General features: G+C 44.6%; 1 protein-coding gene across 1 annotated transcript; it reads left to right on the forward strand.

Annotated features, from left to right (window-relative positions):
* The first annotated feature begins 807 nt into the window (after positions 1 to 807).
* SPTSSB (serine palmitoyltransferase small subunit B) lies at positions 808 to 12162 on the forward strand. Its single transcript, XM_060274413.1, has 2 exons — positions 808 to 1234; positions 10109 to 12162. The coding sequence occupies exon 2, from the start codon at positions 10141 to 10143 to the stop codon at positions 10381 to 10383; it is 243 nt and encodes an 80-aa protein (XP_060130396.1). The 5' UTR covers positions 808 to 1234; positions 10109 to 10140; the 3' UTR covers positions 10384 to 12162.
* Positions 12163 to 12387: the final 225 nt, after the last annotated feature.

A 12387-nucleotide genomic window follows, 5' to 3' on the forward strand; every position in this document is an offset into this window, starting at 1 on the left:
CGATGCACCACTGCGGTAACGGCCTCCTCCCCCGAGCGAGCCTTTGCGCTTCTGCTCTCCCTGCTCGGAGCTATTGCCATGCTGCCGCCTCTCTTTTTCCTCCTCGCTATGCAAAACGCAACAAGGACGACCTGGGGGACGAAGTAGAGAGGTGGCCCTTCCCTTTTCCCTTCCTTTCCTCCGGGCTGCGGCGGGGATGTGGCTTCTCTTCCCAAGCAAGGCGCTTGCAAGTCCCGGCTGGAGCGCTGGGGATGATCTTAATATGATGATTGTGAATATTATCTGTCGTAGCAATACCAGCAAATACTACTAGGGCACCTTTTTTTTTTTAAGAACAGCAACAACAACTTAAACAACGTTTATTATCATCCCCTTAGTTGCAGTGGAGCCCAAATAAACAGCTCATCCCATAAGAAGGGCGTTAAGCCGTTTAAGGTGCTTAAGTGTTTTATTATAATAAAGGCTGCGGGACGGAGGAAGCAATCTTGGCAGCTTTTACTGCTGCCTTTGGGTGTTGTGGTTTGGCGCATCCAACAGCCTCCCCCTCCCGCAAAAATAGTGGGGGGAAAGAACCTGATGAAAGCAAAATGAAAATGCTTCTCTCTCTCTCTCTCTCTCTCTCTCTCTCTCTCTCTCTCTCTCTCTCTCTCTCTCTCTCTCTCTCTCTCTCTCTCTCTCTCTCTCTCTCTCTAAATGCCCGCAACCTTCCTGGAGTTTTTCCTTCTCCTGATTTCGTAGACACACGTCTCTCTCCCTCCCACCTTACCCCTGCCCTGCCAACGTGATGCCCTCCTTTAAATATCCCCGTCCATAGAGGAGGAAACAGCCTTTCCCCAGCATATGAACTGAAGCTGCAGTACGGTGGAAGCTTCAACAGCGGCTCCATGTGCTCAGGATAACACCCACCCACCCAACGGTATAGGTGGTGCATTTTTGTTGCTTCCATTGGCTGCTGGGGAGGGTGCTGCTTGGCTCTCGGCCAGTAGTGGCAAAGGAGAATTCGCATACAGAGAAGCTGCTCCCTATGAAGTCCCAAGGACCAAGTCATGTGTGTTTGTTCGGCGCTGTCAGTTATTTGTTCCTGGAGCTGGGCTGGCAGTCAAAGTGGGTGGGTAGCAGCCCAGAGAGTAGGTGGAGAAATTTCTTACTCGGTTCTCTAATCTCTCTGCGCAGTGAAGAGTCAAGTCAGTAAAGAAGTTCGAAGCATCCTTCATCTAACTTTTGAAGCACTGTGGTGAGTTCTTTCTCTCTTTTTCTATTTCTATTATTATTACTATTAAGCAACATACATAGAAAGAGAAATACTTTATTGTCACTGTACCACTTGTTCGTGACCCCATGGACCAGACTCTTCGTGACCCCATGGACCAGAGCACGCCAGGCACTCCTGTCTTGCACTGCCTCCCGCAGTTTGGTCAAACTCATGTTCGTAGCTTCGAGAACACTGTCCTCTCTCGACAGAACCATCGAGAACCATCTCGTCCTCTGTCGTCCCCTCCTCCTAGTGCCCTCAATCTTTCCCAACATCAGGGTCTTTTCCAAGGATTCTTCTCTTCTCATGAGGTGGCCAAAGTATTGGAGCCTCAGCTTCAGGATCTGTCCTTCCATTGAGCACTCAGGGCTGATTTCCTTCAGAATGGATAGGTTTGGCCTTCTTGAGGTCCATGGGATTATGCTACAGGTCTGCTTATCTCTTCTTTTACTCCATCTTAAGCCTGTGACCCAGTGCAGGGGGTTGTGGCAGCGACATCAAGCCAGCTTTGCCAGCCCGTCTGGTGAAGCATTCTGGAGAAGTAGAAAACTTCCCCACCATGCTAGAGGAAGAGTAGTGTGGTGATCAGAGTGGTTCAGATCCCTGCTCACATATGAAACTCACTGGGCGACCTTGGGTCACTCACAGTCTCTCAGCCTAACCTACTTTACAGGGTTGTTGCGAGGATAAAATGGAGAGGGAGGGAACCAAGTATGCCGCCGTGAGATCCTTGGGGAAAGGGTGAGATATAAATGCAATCAATAAATATTTTGTGACATTACCATTGGTCTTCATAAAGGTATTGCCTGACTCTGGATTTAGGAATTTTTCTTGTGGACTGACTTCCAAGTTAGGCACAGGATTGTACCGGTAAAGCACTATTTATGTATGGACTGCATCCTTTTAAAAAGGTGTTATCAGTGAGGCAAGCACTCTCTTGCTTGGTCAAGCTGCAAAACACTGCTCTGGGCATAGGCTTTTGACAGCTACAAAACTGTTCTTCGGGGATAAAGGCGATGTGTTGCTCTTTAGAGGGGGGGGACCATTTTTTAAAATTGTTGTTGCATCTCGTGGGCTGCCACTGATGCCTTGATGTTATAGAATAACAAAAAGCTTCACGTGAGTTGTTAATTGCTTATAAACTACCCAGCCTTATGAGTTTCACAGTACCCAGGAATAAGGTAGTTGAAACATCTCTTCCCAAAGAAATGGTAGAGGCCTCTAAGTAAGGCTGCGATCCCATGGGAGGGGGGTGGGGCTTGCTTGCTTCAGGTTGGCCCAGTGATCTGTCTGCTCCACTTTCCGCCCCACAGCTTTGTTAAAACTTGCCATTGCCTCTAGCTGTCCAACCCCTGAGTCCATATAATGCAATAGTCTTGCTGAAGCTAAGAAGGTCTGGTTGGTTCCCATGTAGTATCTAGGACTATCTAGGAACCCTGTGTAATATATAGTACACAGAGTCCTGTACTGGAAGAAAGGTTTGATTGCAAAATGTGATAAAGAGACAGAATTCTTGAACTGTGCCAATTCTTGATGCAAGAGGAGCTGTGTGTGTGTGTGTGTGTGTGTGTGTGTGTGTGTGTGTGTGTGTTTTAATGTGGCTGTAAAAACCTCCTTATGTGTAGAGGACTGGTATCATTAGACCACTTCCCCAACTTGCCAGTGTTGGGGAAAAGGGGCACTGCCCCACCAACCTCAGTCTGCCCTCAGACTCCCCCAGCTACCTGCCATCTTTACTTACAGCCAGCCAGGCTTTCTCTGTCTCTGTCTCCACCTACTGCTTGCCCCTCTGCCCTCCTAGTTGCAATGTGCACCACCTACTACTGTTTCTAAACCAAGATGCACCGGAGTGTCCCCATGAAATAGCACGGGCATGACACCACAATTGTAAAGTTTGCTTTGCCTGAGTAAACAGGAAACAGTATCATAGTGCCTTTATCGGAATGCCTTAAAACCCATAAAGCAGAAAGCTAAATTTTGAGTTTTGCAGAACACTTCTTCAAACTTGACGTGTGTTCAATTTTTGCTTTTGATTTTTAGAAGTCCTGTTTTGTTTAGGGATGGAATATTCTGAAACCTTGATATCAAGCTGATTTGCACAGATTCTCTCCCCTCCCACCGAAAAAAAAATCTCACACCTTGATCTCAACAAGAAGTGAGAAACTATTTCTGGTTGCCTTCGTGGTGGGGACCTTAGCCTCTGACTTGAATTCTCCTGAGCCACTATCATTTTGACTGCAACTTGCACCTTATGTCTTTATCCTCTGCATTACATTACAGAATTGTAGAGTTGGAAGGGACCCTGAGGATCATCTAGTCCAACCCCCTGCATTGCAGGAATATGCAGCTGTCCCCATATGGGGTTCCGATCTGCAGCCTTGTCGATATGAACACCGTGAATGGATGTTTTAATTATCATGTTTTTATTCTTTGTCTGTTTTGTTTGAATGAGTCTCTGCCCATGTAATGAATGATGGATTGAGTCGTCCTGAGCCAATGGCAGCCCAGGAACCACATTGAGGGCAGATACAGAGAGGATGAGATTGCAAAGAAGACGCATGGGGAAACATTCCAAATGGGTGCTAACTTGAATAAAATATTGGGGGGGGGGACAGGTAAGCCCCATCCTGCACAATCAGTCACAGGATGTGGCTCTCTCACACACCATCTGAATGGCAATGCCCATCAACTTGGAGGGGGGCAGCCCCCTGAAATATTTTATTGGGAGTTGGCTGCTATGAGTCCAAAGATGCTCAGATGCTTTTTTTTTTCTTGACTGTGGACCATTCTGAGGCATCACACATGTGACCTCTCCAGTATTAAAGGCATGCAGATGAAATACAGCCTGCAACCTGTGAACCTGGTTTGTTTTAAACCCTGATTTCCTTTGTTTTGTTGTTGTGTGTGGAAAATCTAAAATGGAAAGCTTCTGCAAATATGCTTATCTTGTGGCAAGAGAAGTTAACAGAACAGGGATGACCAACATGGAACTCTCCAGATGTTGTTGGACTACAACTCCCATTATCCCTGACCATTTCGTATGATATTCAGTGTGTGTATGTTGTTAATAAACCTGGTACAATTGGGTTTCTCTATGGTATATCCTAAAATAATAGCTAAACAAGTCTTGCAAATAAGGTTGTGTTCCCTTAAAAAAAAAAGTGTTGAGAGCAATGAGTCAGTGTGTCCAGCTGTTAACCAGAAAGTTGGTGGTTCGAGCCCATGCAGGGACAACTCTGGGCAGGATTCCTGCATTAGGGGGGGTTAGACTAGATGACCCTTGGGGTTCCTTCCAACTATGATTCTGCGGATATCGGCTCCCCCATGCTTTGCATTGGACAGATAGATGTGGCAGTGATTTAAGATGCGGGTCTCAGTGTCATTTTCTCCTTCCACCCCTACCTTTTTAAAAAGCACATGTTCATGTAAATTCATTGCTTTAAAGGTTTCAAAAACAACAACAAAGAGCTGGAAAGCTGCAACTGGAGAGTGGGTTCATGATGTTACTCCAGATAGCCAACCTTTGTTTTATACAATTGGTTACTGCTGCAACCTTTGCTGGTCTGGTTGCCTGTGAACTCAGTCCTCTGCAGGGACCACGGTATTTTCTTATGTCCATTGACAATGTATTGAGCGTGCTTTCACAGCTCAGATTGATGCCTCGTGATTATTACTTCCAGTGGTGCTAAAATTCTTCCAAATATCAGTTCAAAAAATTGAAAATGAGCAGTTGCAGGTGTAGAGGATGGAGCAAGCTTGTTTTCTCCTTCTCTGGAGGGAAGGACTCAAACCAATGACTTCATCTGATTCCTACTAAACACCAGGAAGAACTTTCCGACAGTAAGAGCTGTATGACTTTGGAATAGACTCCCATGAGAGGTGGTGGACTCTCCTTCCTTGGAGGCTTTTAAGAAGAAGTTGAATGGTCATCTGCCATAAATGCTTTAGCTGAGATTCCTGCATTGCAGGGGGTTGGACTAGATGACCCTCGGGCTCATTTCCAGCTCTACAATTCTCTGGTTCTAGGTTGCTGTAATCTGGCAAAACTTAACAAGGAACGGTAGAAGAGCAATGGATTGTTGGTGTGATAACCCCGGGAGCGGGGCGCTCCTTTCCACTTCTTGTGCCTAAGGTGGGATACTTGGCTGGTACCTGGAATTTTCCAAAACTGCTGTCAAGATGTGGTGAAGAGAGCTAAAATCAAATAAGAGAACAAGCGCAAGTGTGTCTCCTGCCTCAAGTTGCTTTGTCACAACACAACGAGCCAAAACTCTGCACAGTACAGAGACCAGTGATCCACTCTCTAGCTGTTTTGTTATAAAGGAAGGGCAGGATAAATTAGATTAGGGCATTGTGCCACTAGATTTAATCCTATCAACACGGGATCAGAAGTGCTGACCCACCAAAGCCTGCCTTTTTGGCTAGGGGAATCAGGCACAATCCAGATACCATAAGCAGGACCATAAACAGTTTGGGTGGGTGTTGCCATCAGGAAAACATTAACTCCTCTTGCAGCACCATCCTCATGCAACCTGTTCCTTTTCTCCATCCCCCACAGAGCTTCGCTGATTTGATATTTTTAGTTATCCTTTTAGTTATCCATATTTTTAGTTAGCATTATGTGTAGCTTGCCGCTCAGGCCCCAATAATTAAATGAGCATTGTCCAGGAATGGAAATATTTCTCTAAAGGAGACAGGCAGTAAGCAAGATGTGAGCCTCCCTGTCAGGAAGAAGCCCTTGATCTTTCACATAGTAGATCCAACTGATCTGAGCAGTGGTATGCAACAGATAAGCTGGAAAATCTGGTTTGGGGTGCAAGGAGCCAAAGCCATTTTTTCAGATTCTCCTCATAATGTTTTGCTCCAAGACTGTGATGCAGTGGCAAATTCTGAAGTGCAGGTGCTCTTTTACGACAACCGCCGTAGTTATGCCCCTGTAGCCATGCCCTTCCTGTGCAACAGAGATAAACTTTTGGCCAATGCAGACATTATGGCCTCAGTACCAAGACAGCTTTTTCTCCCCATCCCATCCACGCTTCTGTTTTGTTAAAATTCAGCCTGATTAAGAGTTTTGGTGGGCTCAAAAGCTTACTCACGCTTCTGGTTCCGGTCTGCCACTCCCATGATAGCGGAGACCGCTAGCAAAGTATAAACAAGGATGATTTGAGGGTAATTTTCCTTGCAAGCTTCTCCCAGGGCCCAGGGGAGTGAGCTTCACTCACAGATTGTCTTGGTACCTGGTTCTCGCTCTGGCATGGAATCTGAGAGGCAGGGAGGCGCTGAGTGCAAAAGCACTTTGCCTAACATTAACCCTCCTATGCAGCCTTTAATGAAGCAGAGGTACTTCTGTTTATTAGTGTGAAATTAGGACTAATATACAGACACGTGCTGGAACAGATGGGACAAGATCATAAACTGCTAAATTGAAACAGCTACAAAGTCATAACGATTTGAACTGGAAGGAAGGCTTTCTTCGATGTAAAATATGGTGGGGGGGGGCTTTCTCTCTCTCTCTCTCTCTCTCTCTCTCTCTCTCTCTCTCTCTATATATATATATATATATATATATGTATAATGTTTGCTACATAAATCAGCAACACACACACCCTTGAATGCTAACTAATTGATAAAAGGCAAGAGGGGATAAAAGACAATGGGATTATAGTCATGGATTACAACAAAAAATAGAACTGTGTGAGAAAATTGAAATGGATTTAAAGCATCGAACTTTCACTGTATTGCTATGGGAGGACCTGGATTTTGAGCTTTGAAGATCAGCCAAGGCTTTAGTCAAAGAGAACAATCACCAGACCTTTAGAAGGCATCTCAAGGCAGCCCTGTTTAGGGAAGCTTTTAATGTTTGATGGATTTCTGTATTTTAGTGTTTTGTTGGAAGCCGCCCAGAGTGGCTGGGGGAACCCGGCCAGATGGGCGGGGTATAAATAAATTATTATTATTATTATTATTATTATTATTATTAATATTATTAGCAGGATGCCAGATCATAAATCAGAAAGTTGGACGAGAAGGAGAAACTGGAGTCTTGCTAGAGCTTTGGTGGGATGCCAGGTTACTCTATCTAGACTCAAACAATAGCACAAAAAAAGATGGCATATGAAATTACAGTCTCATTCTCTGGGAACAAAGGAAAACAAAGAGTGGAAGAGCCAAAGTAGCAATGCTGTGCAGGACATGATGGAGAATAGGAAGGATGAAGAAAAATGGATAAAATATACACCACACACAGGAAATATACGGGATACAGAACTCCTGTTGCAGAAATAAAATTTATTAAATGTGCCAATGCGAATGGAAGTCAAAAACTCTGTAGCGGCAGATAAGGGATTAAGATCAAGACTAAATGGAATTGGACTTATTACAATAATACACAATTGTCATGCCCTCAAACTTGGTGAACTGTTCCAGACAGCAAGGAGCCGGATGTTACCCATGCAACGAAGATTGCTCTGATCTCCAGTTACTTGGTACAATACACAGTTTATTTGGATGACTCCACCACCACCCCTCCATTTCTCACAGGGATTCAAAGTACGGTAGCTTAAGACGTTTCTGGTACAATCTGATAATTTGGAAGCCTTTTGCAATCATAATGCTGGCACTCAAGCCTTCTTTCCTTGATGCTGGCACCAGCTCTGTTGGCTTCTATTTGGATGCTGACAACAAAGGATTATCGCAGAATTAATAAGGTTGTTTTGAGCATCCTTGCAGTGTTGTTGGAGTGACGCTGTGGGATTGTGACATTGCACTTATTGGGTAATATGGCTTGAGTTGAGACTTGGAGCACTCAGGGATAAATACTTAGGATGGCTAATTTTTACTCATAGAATTTTTACCATTGGGGGGAAATTGGTCCGTTAATTTTGATAGGTTTATGCTGAGTTAAACTTAGCTGAATACCAACCCTGCCTTAATAAATTCATTTGCACAATGTATTTGATCACCCCGCCTACTCCCTGTTCTGTGTTTGCAGTGCACCAAGTCTACCTCCATCCCTCTTTGTGCATTGGACCTCATCAGGGAGAAACGGGGGGTTGCCTTGTGTCCTGGACTGGTTGGACGCAGAGGAATGGTGGGAGGAACCAGCTGGGGAACCACTTGGAAGATAGCTCAGAGCCCGGGTAGTGGTGGTGGGACAACAATGAGTAGTCAAAGGGAGAAGAGGGAGACTTCTGGGAAGAGGAGGTAGCAGAAGCTGAATATGCAACAGGGATTAGTAACCTCCGCTGGAGAGAAGCCAAGAATCACAGGCAAAAGCTGAAGCAGGAGTGTGGGAAGAGGAAAGCCAAGAGGCAGGGATGAGGCAGGGCGGTGAAGAGTCGCGGGTGTCTCCCTCAACAGCTGCAACAAGCTCCCTTCCCCCTTGTCTCCCAGAACCAGAAGAGGCATTAAAAGGGCGAAGGATGCATGTAGGCTTGGGGAAAGCCCTGGAGAGGAAGGGACTTAGATGGCTAAGGTAGGAAAGTGCTGGAGAGGGGGTGGGAACTTAATTTCATGGAGTAAGATCACTGGGAGTGAGCTGCTCTGCTCATTAGGCCTGACACTCAACCAAGTCTGTGGAGACTGTGTTTTTGCTAATAAAGAGCTAACTCCAACTTTGAACAGTATGAAATATATTTAAAAAAAATATTAAAAAATCGTCCAGTAGCACCTTAGAGACCAACTAAGTTTGTTGTTGGTATAAGCTTTCATGTGCATGCACACTTCTTCGATACCTAGTGCCGATACCTAGGATGATGGAGCATCCTGGATTTCCTGGTTTGTGTATTTTGAGTAGAAGATAGAAGATTCCTGGTCGAGGTTCTGTTGGTGTGTTTGAGAGGATCTGTTCTTGGATGTGTGGGGGATGTGATTGTCTTTAACAATCTTGTTCAGTTCTTTTTTGTATTCCTGTGTGGGGTCTGAGTCCAGTTTTTTGTAAAAGGCCCTATTGGAGAGTTGTCTGTGAGCCTCCTGGATGTCATCAGTTTTGTTCATGATGACGACAGCTCCACCCCTGCCTGCCTCTTTAATTATAATGTCTGGGTTGTTCCTGAGATTGTCTATGTATTTGAAGAAGTGTGCATGGACACGAAAGCTTATACCAAGAACAAACTTAGTTGGTCTCTAAGGTGCTACTGGACAATTTTTAATATATATTTCGACTGCGTCAGACCAACACGGCTACCTACCTGAATTTTGAACTGTATGATTACTGACAAACACACTCCTGTGACACCTTGGGATGTGCGAGCTCCTCAACAATCTGGGCATCTGCAAATACTCTCTAGGATGTAGAGTGCTAAATCCCTCAGATGATAATGATAGCTATATTTATGAATCACCTTTTATATATGTCTCAAGGCAGTGTAGAAACATATCATAAAAACTGCAAAAAGAAATGCTTTTTAAGATAAGTGTTGATTTTGTATTGTTTTTAAACCTAAGGCTGGGGGGGTGGGACCAAAAGCAACTCTCATAAACCTCAAACCAGCAGGCAGGGAATAGGGATGCTGGGCGCTGTTCTTCATAATACCTAGAGGACATAATCTTGACTACCCCTAGGAAAGTCACTTGTAGAAAACCTCCTGCACCCAAACATATATTCAGTCCTTGGCCTTTCACTGGTCTTCCTGTGTATTAACACACATCTGATGATGGGGATTAACAGATTAACAGGGGATTAACAGCTGTGAAATAAAAACCCAGCACCCCAGGTTATTTTTAAGCCGTTCTGCAAATAAGGGTAGCAACGCATTCACCTTGCAAGGAGCACTGGTAATTCTAGTCTTGCAGATTCCCTGCTGCAAGGTTTCCCATCTCCTCTCTGCATCTATACTCTCCTGTTTTCTCTCCCAGATCTGCTTTCCTGAAGCCCGCCTGAGCCAGCGATGGATCTGAAACGAATGAAGGATTACATCTACTGGCTGTATTACCAGTATCTCCTGGTCACCTGCAGCTACGTCCTGGAGCCCTGGGAACAATCCATGTTTCACACCATCACAATTACGGTGGTTGCCATGGTGGTCTACACGGCTTATGTCTTCATTCCCATCCACATCCGCTTGGCTTTTGAGTTCTTCTCGCAGATATTTGGAAGTCAACCAGAAAGTACTGCTTCACTTATGGAGTGATCCTGCCTGCTTCACTTATGGAGTGATCCTGCCAGCACCAACGAGCAGTTCTTTGCATGCAGTGGAAAAAACAAACACCACAGTCTTCCTCTCTCTTTGACTGTATTTGTTTTGGAAGCAATTTTGAACATGTGGGTTGATATGCATGCAGATTCCACCTTCTCTTAACCAAGCCAGGCTGTCATTCCCCTAAATACCAGCTGGCTCTCTCTCATTGGACCAACTTCTATTCTGTTTAAAGCTGCAATCCTATCCAAGCTTACCTGGGAGTAAGTCCCATCAAACACAATAGGACTTACTTCCAAGTAGACATGCATAGGTTTGGGATGTTGGCGACAACTTCCCCTTGGAATGTGTTGCTTTGCTAAGAACCTCTGTATGAATTTCATTCCTATGTGACACATCTTTAATGCCTAGCGAACCTGATTCATTATCACCTTTTGGGGAGCACTGTTGGGTCAGGCTTGCATGTGGTTCACTCACCTGTCTCGCACACCTCATACCTTGAGCATTTCCCTATCTAGCAGGAATGGATAAATCTGTGAATATTTTTGTTTAGGGGTGAGAGAAGAGCTCTTACAATTACGACGTCTTATGGCTTTTTCTTTTGAAAACGATGCTTTTATAAAAGTTCGATGACTTTTTCTCTTGTGATGCTTCCCCAACCCCAGTTCCTCCCTGGTGACATATAAAGTAGCTCTTTATATAGGACTTTACACCTAGATTTAAAGGGATGACTTTCAGCTTATGTATTCTGAGTAGAAAGGGGCAAAATTGGGAAACACACACCTGGGTTTGGATCCGGCGAAGGCTAAGCAGAAATCTGCCTACGCAGAGGGGTATTCTCTCCCCTTCCTCCCACAGCAGCCCTTTTGCTTCCCCACCTCCCAAAAAAGCTGGTCCTGTGAGCGACCCTCCACGAAGGTGATGGATGTATTGCAGGTGGCTGCCACTGGAAGCAGGACTTGTCAGAAATGGGGTGGGGGCGGACTTACAGGAGTAGAAGTGTTTTTCCCTCAAGTAAAGCTCCTTCTGGATCCCAAACATGAGCCTGTATCTCAAATATGTTACAGTTCTGTCAGGGCAGGAAAGTGTATCTGGGTTTGAGGGGAGGAGCCATTGCAATATATATGTTTTTTAAAAAATCTTGACATTTTGCAGGAAACAGACTCCAAGCTGTGTACCTGTTGTTTACGGTGAAGGTTTTGTTGTTGTTTTGCCTCGCAGTATGGAGTTCACCTTGCTGAATACAGAACTGCTTTCTATTCTGTTACTTTTCACACGAGGTAAATAAAGCATGTGTTCATGCTATTATAGAAGTGGAAGCAATATCCAAATAACTGCAGAGGCTCTAAAAGCATTTATATGGAAGATTCAGCACTGAGGTTTCCTTTTTAGAAAGCAAAAAGCAAGCTGCCCTTGGGCCGAGTTTTCTTTTTGCCTTTTAAATGTGCCAATGTTATACTTTTATCTAAATGAAATATGAATGCCACACAGGGCAAAGCTTGCATATCTGCTAAATGTGCTTCTTGAAGCAATGCGCAACTCTACAACTGCTGGAGGCGATCTTAAGTGTTAAGTGTAAATAACACCCAGTGTTTGCAAAATTAAATGCAATATCAGGAAATTGCTTCTTTTATGCAGACTGTGTGAGACACTGCATGTAAAAAAAAAAGCAAGTTGCATTGTTTCTGTCACAAAGACGTGTCTTGAAGATTTAAGAGATCTGAACATGTATGCTGTTTTGCAGAAACAAGAATAAAGTTAAGTTTATTTTAAGATGTGCCTGTGTATTATTTGTTAGGGCTGGAATTCTGCTCATTCCATGCATAGTGAGAGAAAGGGTCAAGGCAGCTCTTAAGACAGGTTCATTGAGAGACAATGGAGTGTACATCCATGGGTGAAGTCAAACTGCTGTGTTAGCAGCACTGAAGTGACCTCCCTGGGGTGCAAGCCTGGGCAGTGTGTATGGAGGTCCTGGGCTGCCCAGATGACAAGACCCCC

The sequence above is a fragment of the Zootoca vivipara genome, chromosome 5 (assembly GCF_963506605.1).
Source record: "Zootoca vivipara chromosome 5, rZooViv1.1, whole genome shotgun sequence".
Taxonomy (NCBI): domain Eukaryota; kingdom Metazoa; phylum Chordata; class Lepidosauria; order Squamata; family Lacertidae; genus Zootoca; species Zootoca vivipara.